The 17,929-nt window shown below is 39.4% G+C and overlaps 1 protein-coding gene across 8 annotated transcripts in view; it reads left to right on the plus strand.

Moving 5' to 3' along the window:
• The first annotated feature begins 2,465 nt into the window (after window positions 1–2,465).
• Window positions 2,466–17,929, plus strand: part of LOC117943391 (AMP deaminase 2-like) — a 31,028-nt gene continuing 15,564 nt past the window's right edge. For 2 of the 8 annotated variants that reach the window (XM_034869482.1, XM_034869480.1), the window contains exon 1: window positions 6,119–6,384. In XM_034869482.1, the coding sequence (XP_034725373.1) occupies window positions 6,276–6,384 (109 nt within the window). In that variant the 5' untranslated portion in view covers window positions 6,119–6,275. Of the gene's footprint in view, window positions 2,497–3,837; window positions 3,862–6,118; window positions 6,385–16,206; window positions 16,579–17,929 lie in introns of those variants that run through there. The other 6 variants (XM_034869488.1, XM_034869486.1, XM_034869483.1 and 3 more) reach the window with 5 other exon arrangements.

Genomic DNA, 17,929 nt, shown 5'->3' on the forward strand with positions numbered 1-17,929 from the left:
CAACAATTTTGAAAAATTTGTAAAATAAGTTAAGATGCACCAAAACAGCAGTAATAACAGCATAATTAAAAGTGGCGATTGTGCAAATGGATAAATTCTTTCAAAACAAATAAATAATTAGAGGTACTAGTTAAGTTGCAAATGAGAGGCACTAGTTAAGTCAGATGGACAAAAATACAGATGTTGTAAATGTTAACAAATAGATGCTGCTTTTGATGTGAATTAAATCTCTGTTATAAATAGTAAATAGTGTTTTGCATTTTCGTTAGCCTTTTGTTTTTGCAAAAGTAAGAGCAACTGTATTCTTGTGCTCAAAAAAAGTAAAATGCTTATGGTAAAGTGCTGTGGCTGATAGCACTAGTTGTTTACAATTAAATCAATCTAACCTGATAGTTTGGGACTAAACTATTATTGAAAATACATTATCTTGTTTGTGTAAAAATTAAAGCTAACTGAAAACAGGAAGAAAAAAATACAAAAAAAACAACACAAACTGCAAGCAAAACTTTTTATAATTCCAAGTTAGATTTAAAGGTGGAAGACAGGTATAACTGTATGTGGTGGCTAGGAAATGCTAAGAAAATGGTGTTACGCATTGGCCAATATGTACTGACTGCAGGAAGTGGACAAAGGGGATTTAGCCAGAGAAAGAAAATCATGAACCATGGCCTGGAAAGTGTGGGGATGCACACAAGCCCCAAGAGGAAGTGAAAGAGGGAAGTGGGATGGGTATAACATACCCAGAAAACATAGAAAACATTTGAAGGCTTTTCTTTTAGGGATGTGTCTTTAGCCACTTCAGGGCTCTGTGCCATGTGAAGAGCACATCTCGTTAGATGTTATGCTATGTTAGTCATGTTAGTCATGTACCCAAAGCAAGATTTGGTTCGATATAAATATATTTGGGAAATTGAGAATTGCAGCCCTCCTCAATGTATTCTTCTACCATTGTAAAGCTGTTCACTCAAAACTGTATTAAAGTTGTGATGTTGTTATTACCCTTGTCCGCTATGGGCAATAATGTCACTGAAGAAACCCAAAACGCTGACTCCAGATGTTTGCTGCCGTTGGCAATCACGAAGAATTAACATCGTGGGGACAAGAGGGCCGCAGCCGGATTCTGTGGCAGAACCAACCTGGATGAGGACTTAGTTCGGGAGAGCAAGAAAAACAATATTATTCCTTGTTTCCATGATCTTTCCAGGAACATTGTCAGCATTTCAGAATAAGTAAGTTTGTAAAAGAGGAAGGAACGAGTGTACAGTACTAGTGACTATATCAACATAATGTAACAAGATTTACTACATTATTTCAGCCTTCATCTATCTGTTGGTTTTTATTAGGGTCAATGGTTTTCATACATGTGCAAAATTAGACTGCAGTCTTGAAAGTTCTGAGCCAGCCAATTCTGTATTTTTTTTTTTACTGGCAGTCTTCCAGAAGCCTACTTTTAGTTTTGAGAGTGGTTAAACTTCCAGAAGCACTAAAAAAATGTTGCCAAAGATTTGCCAAATTTTGATGGAACTTTTAGTTGGAATGGTATTTTTTACATTCTGGTAATGCTACTTAAATAAATGTCTGAATATTTCCTCAACCACTAGCTAGGTCAGGTGACTGTCAGGGTGTCCCATGAACAGACCGAATAACTACAACTAAATGGCCCCATTTTAAGAATTGATTGTGATATTTAAAGTGACAGTTCCTATTTTTGGCTGCCTTCTAGGGAAGACATTGTGTGTGTGTGTGTGTGTGTGTGTGTGTGTGTGTGTGTGTGTGCGTGTGCGTTAAGGTTTAATGCGACCTTTGACCTCTGGAGGCCTTTGACCCAAGACGTACCTTGAAAGCAGGCGGCTCCTTTAAAACGTCGTCCTTTTGAGGGAACTGCATTTACGTCAAAACAAAAGTCCACATACTCGAGCAAAGGGGAGAGTGCTTCTGGTAACTGACAGCTAATTTACAGTACTATTTTAAATTGTTATATCTTATTCTGTAGGTGTAAAGCTGACTGCTATCCACTGTAGAGAGGTTAACCGAAACTCTCGACACGTCAGTATCTGTATCAGCTGGGTTCGTGTTGAACTGTTAACGTTAGTCAGTGAGCTGGTTTCAAAAGTAACATTTTCGTCCAATGACTAGTCAATGTTCAAATTTGACCACTCTATATATTAAAATTGTTTTTATGGCTGGCGAGTGAAGCAAATCTACCAGCCACTTGCGTATTTTACCAGCATTTGGCTGCTGGATGGTGCTAGTTTTGAACCCTGCCATTGAGGTAACGTCATGTAGCGAAACGCACATTTTAATCTTATCTACGTGAAGCTTGTGAAACATCAGCACCAGATCTTCTCAGGTCTCAGTGTAACTGATAGCTAATCAGCTAGCTAGCTAACTTCGGTTATCTAGCTATTCACTGTGTTCTCTTGCTGTGTGTGTTCTGCAGGACAGTTCCTGTCTTGCTACTGTCTTCTTCTAACAGCTGGTCCTCAATGTCAGATGGTAAGTCAGCAAGCAGCGACACAGTGCAAACATTTGTCAATGTCTACTTTTTAAGGTTAAGGTGACATAAAGCCCAACTCAGTTATTTTTAAATACAGGATGTTTAACCTAAAATTTGTAAAGGCAACTCTTAACCTCCAACAGCTTAATACTACATAAGGTTCATGTCAGTAAGCCTTACAACAACCAAAGTTGCTTGTATATTCTCTGAGAGAGGCTTTATAAGTAGAGTTAAGCACAAAAATACTGAAGTCATCTTCACTTATATAGCCCAAAATGGCAAATTTACCCCACCGTATGACACCCTCTATCATTTTAGACCCATACATTGATTGCATTAGAAAAAAATGATACTTAACATAAGTACTTTGTAGAGATATAACATGTAGTTAAAGTACTAATCTTTCAAGATAAATATGTGGAAAGGTACATAAGTAACATGCACAAGTAGTGCTTTTGGAGAATACCATGGGCTACATTTATAGGCACTATGATATGACCAAGTTGGCAACCTAATGGTAATCATGCCATAACTACACCCTACAACATAAATTTAATTTGATTAGAACAAGGCCTAATCAAAAATCTCTTTTACAGTGAGTTAAACAAAAGCAAGCTCTAAAATAAACAAGCAAACAAAGCAAACAAAGTACTCAGTTAAGTTCTTGCAATAGTAATATGCCATTGCTCTGTTTTGTAAAAATACTTCACTTTTCTCATGCATACTGTAGGTTTGGCAACATTAACCTTTTAAAGGTCCAATATGTAATATATTTACTCTAATAAATAAAAAAACAACCAAATGCATCATCGGATATTAAGGAAACATGCTAAGTTGAAATATGATCATTTCTGACAACAATGCTAATGCCAGTATTTTCTTCTTTTGAAATTTCCGTTATGTGATGGAATTTCTTTTTTGGCCTGTGTGTTTTTATCAACTGCCCAGTTTGACAGCTAGGCCGGGTTGCCAGATATACCGTTAAAAGCATAACTCAGCGTGCCATAGCTGTAACGTTACAGCCATGAGAGCAGCAAACAAACAAACAAACAGGAGATAGATACTACCCAACCTAAAAAAAAAAACAACCCCGCATGTTTCTAACAGTTGCGTGACCAGAGACGAAACAAACCTCGGGTAAATATTGGAGATGTATTTGAAAGATTGAGACAGAGCCCCAAAGGGTGCTGAGTTGGCCAATTTTCTCCAAAATGGGGGGCGGGGGGGAAGAGATCCTCAAGCAGCCACAGGACTCATTTATAGCAAAAGGGTGTGCGGACAGACAACCAAACAGAGGGGGCAAAAGAAAACTAAAGAAGGAATAACAACAGCCATCAGACTAACTTAATTGACAGCTGTTCCAGGTAAGGCTGTGAGAATGGTAGAAATTTGTTTGTTTTTAGTAAAATGTGTTACGTATTCATGGAGGTAGTTAAGATTTATTTAAATTTCAGTCAAAAGTAGGCCCTTGTTTTTTTCCCTTGCTGCTGCTGCTGTACCAGATGGTGAGCGTCAGAAAAAACTGGGTCAAAATGAAAAAAAGTTGCTGACAACCAGAAACCAGATTTTCAAGCAAAGATAAACCTTGACTTCTTACACTTTTGTCAGTTACCCACCATAATGTATCTTTTGAAAGATTTTTTTGCCAAGCTCATTTGATAGAAAGGTTACATTTTAGTTGTTTGATTGTTCTGAATGTATAAGTCTGTTTTCAAAAGTCAGGGCATAGTTTGAACTGGTTTGTGATATTTGTTATATAACTAATAGATTGTGTTTCACTTTTAGAGATAAGTATGATAGGTTTTTGGGGTTTGGTCCCAAGCACAGTTGTATTGTAAAATATCTAATCCGTATTACATCAGTTTCTAAATGTTTGAAAAAAATAAGTTATTAATTCAGAGTTGAAGTTCTGTCTGGACTGTAATACCAGAGACCAGTTTACTTGCAAAAATGTTAAACACAACCCTCTAGTTGCAACGTCAATATAGTTGTATTCTGAAGTGTTTAAGTGTAATTAGTGGACAGTGTTCGGGGAAACCGCAGCAGTACAGTATGTTTTAAGCTGTCTCTATACCAAGTGCAATCCCTGAAAACGGCTCCCTTCTGAATTGAAAAAGGAGGTTACGCTTCAACAATGGAGATTCTTGGCGGAGTGCTAAAACCCAAATCCAATAGGCATGTTCAAATAGGCTAACGCAATTTTGCACAAAGCCTTCTTCAGAGCGTTTAAAATGATCTGGTTCCATTTGGTATTATTCATACAATGGCAGAGTCAGCCGGGAGTTGGGGCATCATTATTCAACCACAACCAATCACATTGCCCCGTCCCATTGTTCTAAAAATACAGGGGAAGCACAGGTGATTCAAACACCATCACAAGGACAACAACAACAGCACACAGTTTCTTGCCATTGGGACCATATGTTGGTTGACATTAAAAATACATAATATTTAAAAACTGCTCTATAATGTTGTATACAGCAAGTAAAATGATCATACTTAATTACTAAATTATATTTATTCTGCATTTAAATAATGACAAAACCCCTAAACCTGTGTTAATGTAACATGTTTGCAGTCTAGTGTCTGTAAAATATGATAAACTGAAGCTGCTTGAAGAGCAATTGTGTACTAAACTACATAACATTTCTACACCACTAGATGGGGATCTTCGTTCATTTTTCCCCCCCAGCTTGCTTTGCTCTGAGTACTCTGTCAAGTAGTGGCTTACCAGATGCACATCCGGCACATCTGTCCCTCCCATTCCCCTATTAGTACAAGCATTTTGTGAGAAGCGGGTGAATCTATCTCAAATTAAATTCTGGTAACAAAACAATAAACAGCTTTATTTGTTTTACTCTTAGGTTGGCTAGCTTATGGAAGCTTGTGTGGTAACTACACTTTATATAAAACTGTAGTAGTAGTAGTAGTAGTAGTATTAATAGTAATAATAATAATTGTTTCCAAACTAAAGGAACCACATGAGAGAAAATTGTGTGCATACTTTAACACTCTATGGTGCTTATGGTACTTGTCACCGGTTGCATTACTACATTTAGCCTTGATGGGCATTGATTGTTGTCACTATTTTTAATAGATCATGTCAGGCGGGCCTTGCTGTGTGTTTTGGCTGTCTCACTACCCTTACATTTTCTTCTAGCAGTGAAGGTTGAGGGTTCACTGTTGAGCTCACACACTATGCTGCGCTTATCCACTTGGGACTATTCTGTATTTTTCAACTTTTTTTTTCACTTTCTGTTCAACTGGATCTGGTCTTAATACAAATTCTCATGATATCCAGTGTATCTAATTGGTATTTTAGATGAGTGGGAAAACCTTTGCTCTTCACTCACCTTGGTACTAGACTGGTGGTGTCTTTTTTTTGTCAATCTCCGTGCTTGCTGGCTGTCATGGTAGCTGCAAACTTTGATCTGCAATGCCCTCCTCTATGGCTGTTTTTTTTTTTTCCTGCATCGGCTGCAGGAAGCTCGTTCCCTGGTTGCTAGGGCAACCAAGAAGGATGGACCCCAGCAGGAGCCGGGGAAGCCTTGGGCTGCTTTTCAGCTTCTTGCTTTGCGGCACACGTGCTGACCTGCTGCTGGCTAGAAGGAGGAGGAGCCAACTCTGCAGAGGAGCTTCTTCCGGCCCAGTATGGGTCCTGCTACCACACCATGAGACAGAGCTCCCGTGTTGGTGCTAGTTTACCTCTCTCCCTCTGCTGGCCACTGCACAGCTCTGACTCACTCAGCTCTAGTAGTACAGAAGCACAGGCGGCAAGATGTCATCCTCTTCCTTCACCTCCTCCTCTAACCACGATGAACAAGGGAAGGCTAAACCTAAATCCCCCTTTTGCAAGAGGGGGAGCCTGCAGAGCACCACCAGCCCTGGTGAGTGTCGGTTTGTCCCATAGAGTTAGTGAACTCTCAGCTCTTACATGAATGTTAGAAAATTACACAGATGCTTCTGCAGTGGCTTTAAATAATGCATTTGGCTTAGCAGTAGCAATAAGGAAGGGCTTTGTTTTGTATGGGTTGCTAGAACCATTACATTGGTTTAATTTGTTTAAAGCTTTGACTGATTTTGATATTTAACATTCAGCATGCATACTGCTTTGGGTAGAACTGTGATGCAATACTATTTTAACCAAACTAGGGGTGCAACTGAGTTAATCTATTGGATCATTTATTTTGATTAATCAGTCAAAATATGGACAAAAGCACATTGCATGTTCTCAGAGCTGCAAATCGTGGTATTGGTGATGCATGGCTCAAGAAATGCTAGGTATTTTGATTTGATAAATTATCTGAAATTTTCAATCAGTTACAATATGTTACATTCAAGCCATTGCAAATGAGTTGATACAAAGCTAATCAAGCCTAGCAGCTCCTCAAAACTCTTTGTATTTCTCAGTATATGCCTATGTTTACAAAACGGTATAGTTTGGCAACTTTCGTGTGTAGCAGCTTGAGAGATGCGTTTTACGTCACCACAAAGAAATTACAACCTCGGAGTTCAACTTTGGAGACAAAGAGGAAATAAAAATAACGATAATTCCCTCTTCTGAAGAATTCACTTGTTTTTTTGTTTTATTTTTAATCCTCCAAGTCCTCCTTGATTTGACGGGCTAATTGTTACTAGTAACTGCTTGGAGGAGGGGGGTGGGGGTGGTGTTTGATCACTGAAGGCTTGCATCATGTGGATGCACCGAACAATGTTGTCATTACTTTCCTCATAGGGAGGCAACAGAAACTATGCACAATAGCTTTCAATTATTGTTGATTAGTTTTGTCAATTAACTCCTCAATTAGTCAGCAAATCTTGACAGCTCTAAACTAGACGACGGTTTGGACTGCTCTGTTATTTACACTCTGTTAGTACGCTAATAAATACAATGTAATAAATTATATTATAATACAGCTAAACCTAAAACACATTAAAATATGGCTCTGAGTCTGCTTTTACTGATTCAACTGTAATATTGTGCGTGCCGAGGAAAGAACACACAATTGCGCTACAGGAACCTCCTTTTGAGTGTTTCCCATTGATAGCTGTCACGTGGGTTGCCCGCTCAAATAGATATGCTCCCATTATTAAGTTGATTATTTCTTTCCCAGTGTTGACTAATTAACTGAACAGTGTAAAACACTGTAACAAAGTTATTTCCAACCATTTATTGTACTTGTTTCAATGTCCAATGTTGATAAAAAAGATAAACCTTTTAAAAGTTAACAGTTTATGAAGGTTGAAGGTATATTTGGATAGTTCCTGCACTGTAAAGAGATGCCCAGCCCTTAATGGGCCCCTTTGCCCTCCCCTTGTAGCATGATAACGGGTTATCATGGGTCTACTGGCTTCTCCTTATCTCATTAGCTTGGGTTAGACAGAGCAGTGGGATCGTTTTTGTTTTGCTGCACCTCTCCCATTATTGCAACAAAATATGACAAAATGTATGAACTTTAGATTTCCTAATTCTTTATTTTTTGTGGCCGTACTTTACGCTATGGTATTCTATCAATAATGTATTAGTTATTGACATTTTAATAGGACTTTTATTACCACATTGTATACCTGGTACATTGTGGTATATTACTTAACCGTAGTGTTGATTAGGTTGAAGGCATGCGTAGGCGTTTCATAAACTTTTTAGTGTGATGGGATACACGCCACATGATTGCAGCTCAGTTATTACCTTTGAAGTTGCTGCTAACTGGTCTCTTTGGGGAGAAACTAAAATGTTGGACCAGAAATGTATCTATGAGACAGTTAAATGTTAATATTGATTTAATTTGAAGCTACTTCCCTTACTGTGCCATAGCACTGAACAAATGTTGAGTGTTTGGAGGGATGCCACAGCAGATCTCAAGCAGTAACTCACGTTGACATACACACACAGACACACTACCGTATTTGCAGAAGAAGCCTGTCTTTGCTGCAGTAATAAATAACTTAGAGGTCTCTCCATCCATGCAGTCATATAAGTTCTCTCAATTAGCCGCTTGGCTGAGCTCTCTGCACTCCCAGTCTGTCATAAGAGCCACATGTAGGCCACCCATTATAGCACTTCCATCTGACCACACCAGTCTGTTAACATTCACAATGCCAAATTTCTGCTGCAGGAAAAAGCTGCTCTAGCTGCAGCTTGAGCAGTAGGTGTTTAATCAATGTCATAAACTGAAGCCCTCAGTGTTTCCTATGTTACTTCTTATAGCAACCTTAGAAATAGCCCGACTATACGGCGTCTTGCCTTTTAAGTATCTTGGTGTTTAGTTTTGTAAAAATACATCTCCTACACATGTAGAATGGTTATCTTATGTAAGTGCTGCTGTTGATTTGCTACTTGAAACATTGATTACTCTGTATTCTCAGTGCAGGAATCTGTCTCTAGCTGCAGGCTGCTCTTTCCCACCAGACCTTCATTGCATCACTTGAAGCAGAATATGTAATGTCCTAGCTTTGCAGCCAAAGCTATATGACGTGATTTATAGAGGCTATTAAAGTAGGTGGAGGGAATTCCTCTCTCCAGCATGAGTCACTTCTGCGCTTTTTGTTGTCATCTGATCTCATTCAGACAATCTTACCTTGATCTTTACTAACTTATTGGCTTTATAACTTGACACTACCTTCTGTCCCTTCTGTCTTGTCAACTAGCTTGTCAGACTATGTTTAAATATATTTTCTTTATTTCTTTTAAATTGTGTTGTCAACTCAACCCCATTTAAAAAGTAGCCCTCCCTGCTTCCTACCATGATTTTTCTCTGTGGATTTCTGTGCTCTGTATGGTGCTGGATAATGTAAACAGAATGTATCCAAACGTACATGCGACAGACCCTCTACAAAGTCTATTTGAAGACCGTTCCACGATAGCCTGAACGTGTGCTACTTGCTATACATCTGCTCCATGCTGTCTGCCACGCACTGCTCTTTTAAGGTCCATCCATAGATTTTCAATGATGTTTCGGTCAGGAGATTTTGAAGGTCATGGTAAATGCTTCAGTTTACGCCTCTTGATGTAATCCAACGTGGATTTTGAGGTGTGTTTAGGATCATTATCCATTTGTAGAAGCCATCCTCTCTTTAAGTTCAGCTTTTTCACAGATGGCATCAAGTTAGCGTCCAAAATTTGCTGAAATTTCATTGAATCAATTTTTCCTTCTACTTGTGAAATGTTCCCTGTGCCACTGGATGCAATACAACCCCAAAGCATGATTGATCCCCCCCCCATGCTTAACAGTTGGACAGAGGTTATTTTTGTTAAAATTCTGTGCCCTTTCTTCTCCAAACGTGCCTTTGCTCATTGTGGCCAAAAAGTTCTAATTTACCATCATTGGTCCACAGAACTTGTTTCCACAATGCATCTGGCTTGTCTACATGTTAATTTGCAAACTTCAAACGCTGATTTTCGTGGTGAGGACGTAGAAGATGGTTTTCTTCTGATGACTCTTCAATGAAGACCGTGTTTGTACAAGTAACTCTTTATAGTGGAATGGTGTACCACAACACCAGTGTCTGACAGGTCTTTCTAGATGGATTGTACATCAAACATGGGTTTTGAATTTCTTTTCTCACACTCCTGCGAGCTTTTCTGCCTGATATTTCTCTTGGTCCTCCAGATCTTGCTTTAACTTCCGCTGTTCCTGATGACGGCCATTTCTTAATTACATTCCAAACAGAGGATATTGGCATCTTTGCTATCTTTTTATAGCCTTCTCCTGCTTTGTGAGCGTCAACTATTTTCAGTTTGAGTTTTCTAAACTGCTTAAAAGAAGCCATGGTGCTGATTGTTGGGGCAAGGTCAGATGAGTCTGGGCAATTAAAACCTTAAGATTGACATCACCTGGTCTTTCCAGACAATGATTGAGAACAATCCATAACGCTGTCAGGTCTCAGCTTTTCAAGGGGGGCGGTACCTGCTATAAACTCTGCAGGGTGCCCAAACTTTTGCAGATGCCATTTTTGGGTTTTCTGTTATTTTGAAAGGGTAAATGATGGAAATAAAATCTGACCTTTTGTGACATTTTATACGAATTTCTAATCTGTCATTTGATGCCTTTTGGAGATTCTTTCCATCTTTTCTTGGCTTCTTTATGCACAGTAAGACAATTTTTTACCTGGGGTGCCCAAACTTTCAACTCTAACTGTAGCAATAGCACGGCAGCACCCCAAACATGCCCAACTCATAAAATATACGGCTATGACCACAGCCTGTAAGGGGATAAAATGCGTGCTCGGACCGGTGGCTTTTGACAGAAATGTATTCGCTGCAGGAGGGGGAGATACTGTGGTGTTGGGTAATAGACTAAAGGTTTCATTAAATAGCTGCAGAGTTTATGTTTTGGATGCTGGATTCCAACCGTAGAGACATAACAGACTATTATCTTTAGGGGAAGCAATACAATCATATTTAAATCAAACTTCTTTTGAAATTAATATTTTGTATTAAATTATCGATTTATTTGATAAGTAGCCATGTAATGAGCCGGATAACGTAGAGCAAGGCGGTTGTTATAGCAAATAGAACCCCTTCTGTCTGATTTGAGACCGCTTCGCGTTTGGGTCCTGATCACCCTGTCAGGGTTGTATTTGCTATAATAATTGGCTCGCTCTACATTATCCCTTGCATAACAAACAGTTGCTTAGTGTAACAGACAGTTTCCACGGACGGAGTTCTGATCATATACCCTGGGGGATAAACTTTAAATCAGAAAAATAATTTTTAAACCATTCTCATACTGCTGATCAGCGGATCACAAAGGGAGAGAGAGGCTAGAGGAAACGTGGATTGCTAGCGGTTCTAATGTTAACAGTCCTGAATCTGAACCTGAATTTAATTTGCATGTGTGGCAACAACGTCTAGATTGTTGACCTATGGACCTTAACTTGCACTCGGCCTCAGCCAGCCCACCTCACTCCACCCTCAACCCCTCTGGCCCCACAGTAGACAGTTGTGAGACCCTGCCCGGGGCCCCATCACATTTGTTTTTTTGGGTGATCAACCATATTGTGTTTCCTACTCCTGCTAAAGGGGTGTTGGATGTACTGTTTACTACTGATAAGTGTCACTGCACAATTTAATAGTATTTATATTATTAAACTTTAAAATTTATATCAATGATGGAACCAGTGAAGACACATTTGGGACTAGAAGCAACTAAAAGGTATGGCAATTAATGACTTTTTTTTCAGAAGTTAACCCTTGTGTTGTCTTCCTGTCAAAAATGAAAATCAACACTTTTTTTAAATCAATATTTTTAACGTTTTCTTACTTTTCTTTGTCTCTTTTTTTTCATCACTTTTGAGGCTTTTTTTTCAACGTTTGTCCCTTTTTGGGACGTTTTCAACACTACGTATCCCTAACTTATTAACTTTAGTTTTACAGTTATTTTTTTAAATTTATGGTCAATAAACCTCATTTATAGGAAAATTATACCTAATGCAGGAATTATGTAGACTAAAATTAAAGGGAAGTATGTTGATGGATAATCACCGACTGGAGTATGTCAACTTTTACTCAAAACTTTTACTTCAAATGCTATAAAATTGAATAAGACACCCCAGAATTATTGAAAGTAGAGGTATGTACTTGCCAAAGAGCCTTGTGTGGAATCAATCATGTTGTTTTGGTTAGTTAAAAACCACATTAATATAGGAAAACGGGTCATTTTGACCCAAGGACAACATGAGGGTTAATAAGTAATGTGTAAACCCAGTTAGGCATGTATTTTATATTTGGTCAAATGTGTCAACATTTTTCTGTGAACTGCTTTTTATAGAACATTTAAAACAGAAGTACAGTTCTGCGTTTTCAGTTCACCACTAGAGGGAGTCTCTGGCACAAAAGTGCTTTTTGAAGTCAGTCCGTCGGTTTTAAACAAGTATCTGGTTGTTCGGATCTTGGGTCTTCCGCTGCTCTGCAGTGAGCGATGAGTGAGGACCAGTTTGATCTGTTTGGTCGGAACATTCCAGGGCTTTCTTGTGCTATAAATAGCCCATGTGCTTCCCATGTAGCAGAGGAAGTGTGCCAGTTCTGGAAAAGGGATTTTTGGGCACCAGGAACCTAGGCCTCAAAAGCTCTAAAACCAACAGGTGGGCCTAGTGTTGCTTGGGGTGAGTAGATAACAAGCAGAGCCACGATATCTGTCTTTCAGTGTCACCACAACTCAACATCATGCCATTGGACATATCATGTCCCACTGCGGTGATTTGCAGGCTGACAGACAATGCTTATATACCCAAGGTTATGATGGGTTGTATTTCATTGTTGAGGTACAGTTAAGCATGCTGCTTTGGTCTGTCTCTGCCCTCAGCATGGCTTCTAATGAAGATCTGTTTTCATTTAATCCACCTCATTGATCACAGAGGATCCAGTTTCCGCTGATGTTTGGTCCCTGACTGAATTTTTATTGTCCTGTGACCTCAAAGAGTCAGCGCTCGCCCACCACTCCTATGGTAACCCAATGATCTCCTCTAATGCAATGTGAAATGATGCAAACACCCACGCTGTTTCTCAACACACTGATCTCAGCTCTAAGAGTAAATCACTCATTCTAGGACAGTGGGGTGAGATGTAGGCTATGAATTTATAGATTATTTAAAAGATCACTTGTCAGCTGCTCAAATATGTATGTATGTGTCTTAAATGGTTGGTCAAACAAGACATTTTGGGATGTCCTCTTGGGCTCTGAGAAAACGATTAATCAATTAATTAATACAGATTGTACAGACTATCTAGCATCTATAGAATTCTGTTCATAGTTTTACCACACAAGACAGTAAATCAGAGCAAGAATGGTGAGTGTGATAGTCTACATCAGGGGTGTCAAACTCAACTTTACTAAAGGCCACACTGTAAAATGAGAATCACATCAAGGGCCAGACATGTATAGTTTGACAGGATTTTATATAAGCTAAACAGTCAAATATCTTTGACTGTATTATTGCATGTCACATATAGCTTTCTCACTAACAGTTCGGTGTCATAATACCTAAAAAAATAAATAAAAAAAAATAAAAAATAATTAAAATCAAGTGTCAAAGGCCTAAAGGCCTTGAGTTGATAATTACTTAGAAACAGGTTGTGTGTGATCAGACGCCTCCTCACTCTCTCTGTGAACCAACACTCTTTTTATTGGCTTTGTGTTTTATCCCTGACTCACCTTTGGTCTCAGGAATGGGATATTAACCTCTCAATGTCTGAGCAGTACTAAGTACAGTGTGCCACATGTTGAGTGTCAAGTGACACAGTGCTTCTCTCTTCTATATTCAGATATAGTGAGAGCTGCACTGAGAGGTGGCAAGAGGTTTGGTGACTGGACAGGGCTCTGGATAATCACAGAATTGAAGGGGGTGTGAATGTGCGTGTCGGTTTCTTTTGAACAGTTTGTGTATACGCAGTGTATCTGTACATGTTTGTGTGTGTGTGTGTGTGTGTGTGTGTGTGTATACAATCAGTGTTTTTGTGTATTTGCGCATGATGGGTTGCAGGGAGGTTTCATATTGAGAAATTTTCTGATGGACTCGGGAAGAGAGATGCAGTATTTTGTGGAATATCTGTCCTGTTTTATTCCCATGGGAATTTCTTTTGGAGGGTTATTAGCTTTGCTTGATAAGGGTCTTAAGAACAATACCAGCTCTTACGTTACTCTTGGGGGGAAAAAAGTAGTCGGAAAAAACTGCTCACGCCACATTGGGTAATGTCATATAAAGAAAGAAAGTGGACATGTACTGTATATTGTCTGGATTTTTGCTGCAAACGTCTCAGCTTGATCTGATTTTATTTTTGTAAGCAAGCAATGTCATCAGTGGCAACACATACTCATCATCATCATTTACCCTAAACAAGGGATGACATTTCAATTTTCTCTGTATGGTGCTGGATAATGTAAACTGAATGTAGAGGATTTCTGGCATGTACATTTGGATACAAAGTCTAGTTGAAGGCCGCTCCGTGATAGCCTGAATGTGTGCTACTTACATCTGCCCCATGCTGCAGATACTGGTTACTGTGTTCCCTCCACCACCCCAGCCGCCCCTGTTCTGGTTGATCATTTATCAAAAATGCTGTTCCTCACAGGGAATGCCTCTTTGGGCTTCTCTTGCATTCATGTATATTCTGTATCTCATGACTTGGCTAGTCATGTGGGCTCTGTTCCGTTACTCCTAAGGAGCTTTCCATACTAAATTGTGTCACACTGCCTTGTTGGAATTGAAGTTCGGATTGGTCAATCATGGCATTCTACTTGTCATGTAAAAGTTACGTCTGTATTACAAGCTGTAGCTAAGGATAACAGACAGTTTCCATGGACGGGCCATCATGGCAAATCTCGGGCTGCTCAAAATAGAAAGTCAAGGAAAAACGGGTGCCTCAAGCTAGTACAAGTTCACAGAACTTCACCTGGAAAAATTCTTAACGATCTTTGCTTTAAATGTTGGGAATTTGAAAAGACTCGTAGCAGATTTCTTGTACATTGTGAAATACAGCAGACAGGTCTTCCCTTGTGCTGCACAAGCGTCTTGTGAGAGAGACAAAGGAAAAGCCTCCTGGCATTGTGTGATCAATGCAGGAAAGCAACATGGCATGCTGCATGTAAGTGAGCTCACTTGCATGTACACACAATCATATACTCAAACTTATGCTCAATATCAACCCTTACACACTATTAATCATTCTTCAGACATTGCATTTAAACATCTGACAATCACGTAAAAATGGTTTACATCATGAAAACGAAGTTAACTCTTTATATTGCTGTATGGGAAATTTGGCATGTTGCATGCATGCATGCATCAAAACAGGCTCATCTACAGCAAGCATAAAAACAATCAGCACAGAATGGCTTTGAAATAGTAAAGGTGCAATATGTAATGCTGACAGCTAGTGTTTAAAACAGTTACTGCAGTACAAATTCAAAAAAATAAAGAGTTGTCTACCCCTCCAACTCGACATCCCTTTGGGCTCTAAGCTGTCTCCATCTTTCAAATACATCTCCAGTATTTACACAAGGTTTGTAACATCTGTGTTCACGCAACTGTTAGAAACATGCCAGTTTTTTTTTTAGGTTGGGTAAAATGTATCTCTGTTGATCCCGTTGGTTTGTTTGCTGCTTTTATGGCTGTACTAAGGTTACAGCTGTTTGTTTTTACAGGTATATCTGGCAACCCGGCCTGGCTGTCAAACTGGGCAGTTGATAACAACACACAGGCCAAAACACCAACCGAAATTCCGTCACGGACCGGAAATTACAAAGGAGAAAATACTGGCATTAGCAGTGTACTCAGAAAAGATAGTATTTCAACATAGCATGTTTCCTTAATATCTGACACATTGGGGTTGTTTTTGGATTTATTACAGTAAATATATTACATTTTGGACCGTTAAGTCACAGCAATAAGCAAATTTTATAAAATTTAAATAAATAAATAAAAACAGGTCAAAGACTAGGAAGGATGGGTGGTGGTGTTAAACAACATGCCTTTAATGGACCAGTAATAATTATTTCATAGAAATACTGGTATTTCTAACATGATTTTAAATGTTTGCGGTCATGAGGAGATGGAAATGGTGCATCATGAATAAAAGGTGGGAGGTTGAGAAGAAGTGGGAGTGGCCATAGATTGACAGCACAACAGAGACTGAAGTGGTTCACCCTGGTCCCTCCCCTTTTCTGCCACGTGGTATGTTCTGAATCAGTATTTAAATCCGGGATCTTGAAGGTTGTGCTGTACATGCACTGAAAACCGGTGAAATCCAGGAAGCAGCTGAGAGGCAGAGAAAAAAAAAAACTTGCTTCACCAGCACACCGGAGGTGGCGATAGTTACAACAGGAGAAGCAAAGAAAAGAGAAAAGGGAGGGGGGGGGGATTATATGATCTTGGTGTTAGAGCAGCTTGTGTTTAGGAAAGAGAGCGTATCCTGTCCTCCCTTCTCTCTCGTTGCTGTCATTCTCTCCTCCACTGTGCTAGCGGGGGGAGGGTACATCGACCGTCCCAGGCCTAGTTACATGTCCCAGCATCCCAAGAGCTCAGACAAGGCCACTGCAACCATAACGGAGACTGTGAGAACAGGACAAGACAGGGAGATAGAGGTACTGTAATCTATTGCTGCTTAATGATAAACCTTAGTAGAGCCTGTTAATGTGAATACTGTGTTACTAGAAGTTACAGCAGTTCTGTGTGAGGCATGGTACTTATTGCTTTTGAGATACGGCACAAGCAAGCTCATAGTGACAGATGAGGAGTCAGTAAACACAGTTGCTGTGTACTGGAATAAGCTGATGTAGAAAACAGTGGGAGGTAATATAGAAACCAGGGAAAGATTTTCTTTAACTGAAAGGGAAATATACGTCATGCATCTGTTAGCTCGGTCTGTTGCTATTATGCAGATATTTGGAAAGCTTGATGTGTGCCATAGTTTATTGCAGAGTCTGGTTCTTGCAGAGAGTGAACATTTGGGACATATAGTCCCTGCTGCTGTTTTAGTGTTTGCCGACATGAACAAAACATACAACATGAGGTATACGGTCTACAAGAAGGGGGGTTGCAGAAGACATACAGTTGCTGACAAGGTGTAACTGAAGCTGGAAAAAATAAATATCTTATTTAGAACTGCATCTTCATAAACACTGTACTCTACGGGCAGTGTGTATTAGCAGACACTGTAAACTGCTGTGGTTTCAGTTTTAAAAGCATCTATTTTGCATGTGGGTGTATGCGATGGCAATGAAACTCTATAACTGCCTTCTATAACATAGGTGGCATAGAAGAGTAACAGGTAAAGGCAGGGTTGGTTTCTATTTACAAGACTTACTTTTTTGATATATTTGTTTTTTAAATGGTCTTTACTCCCCAAAAGTAATAAATAGTGTATGGGCTCTGAAAAAGGAGTGGAAAAGATATGTCATCTGTAGCTGCTGTAATCTTGTGAAAACTCCTACCAATCACTGCCACGCGGTCCTCTTTGAAAGAATCAATGAAATGCCTCCTCGGCCTACTGTGCTTACTCTACCCCCTCCCGTGTACGAGCCTGAGCTCATTGCCAAATTGCTAACAGTAGTCATTTGTTTAAAACATTCGGTGTGATAAATTTGGGTGTTTGCTTACTGGTGAATGAGAATTGAAGTAAAATTGCAAAACTTTCTCCACTCTGCTCTGAAGCAGCGGTGCTCATGAAGCTCTGTGGGTCCGAGCCTTGAGGGAAGGTCGAGGGGTTAGACGGAGCCCTAAGTAGATGCTATTTTCAAATCTTGATACCTTTTTTAACATTACCAACCCTGCCTTTAAAGTGCTCATATTATGCTCATTTTCATGTTCATAATTGTGTTGGAAGGTTGTACCATAATAGGTTTACATAGTTTTATTTAAAAATAAACGTGTGTGTGTGTGTGTGTGTGTGTGTGTGTGTGTGTGTGTGTGTGTGTGTGTGTGTGTGTGTGTGTG

This window comes from Etheostoma cragini, chromosome 4, assembly GCF_013103735.1.
Source record: "Etheostoma cragini isolate CJK2018 chromosome 4, CSU_Ecrag_1.0, whole genome shotgun sequence".
NCBI classification, from domain to species: domain Eukaryota; kingdom Metazoa; phylum Chordata; class Actinopteri; order Perciformes; family Percidae; genus Etheostoma; species Etheostoma cragini.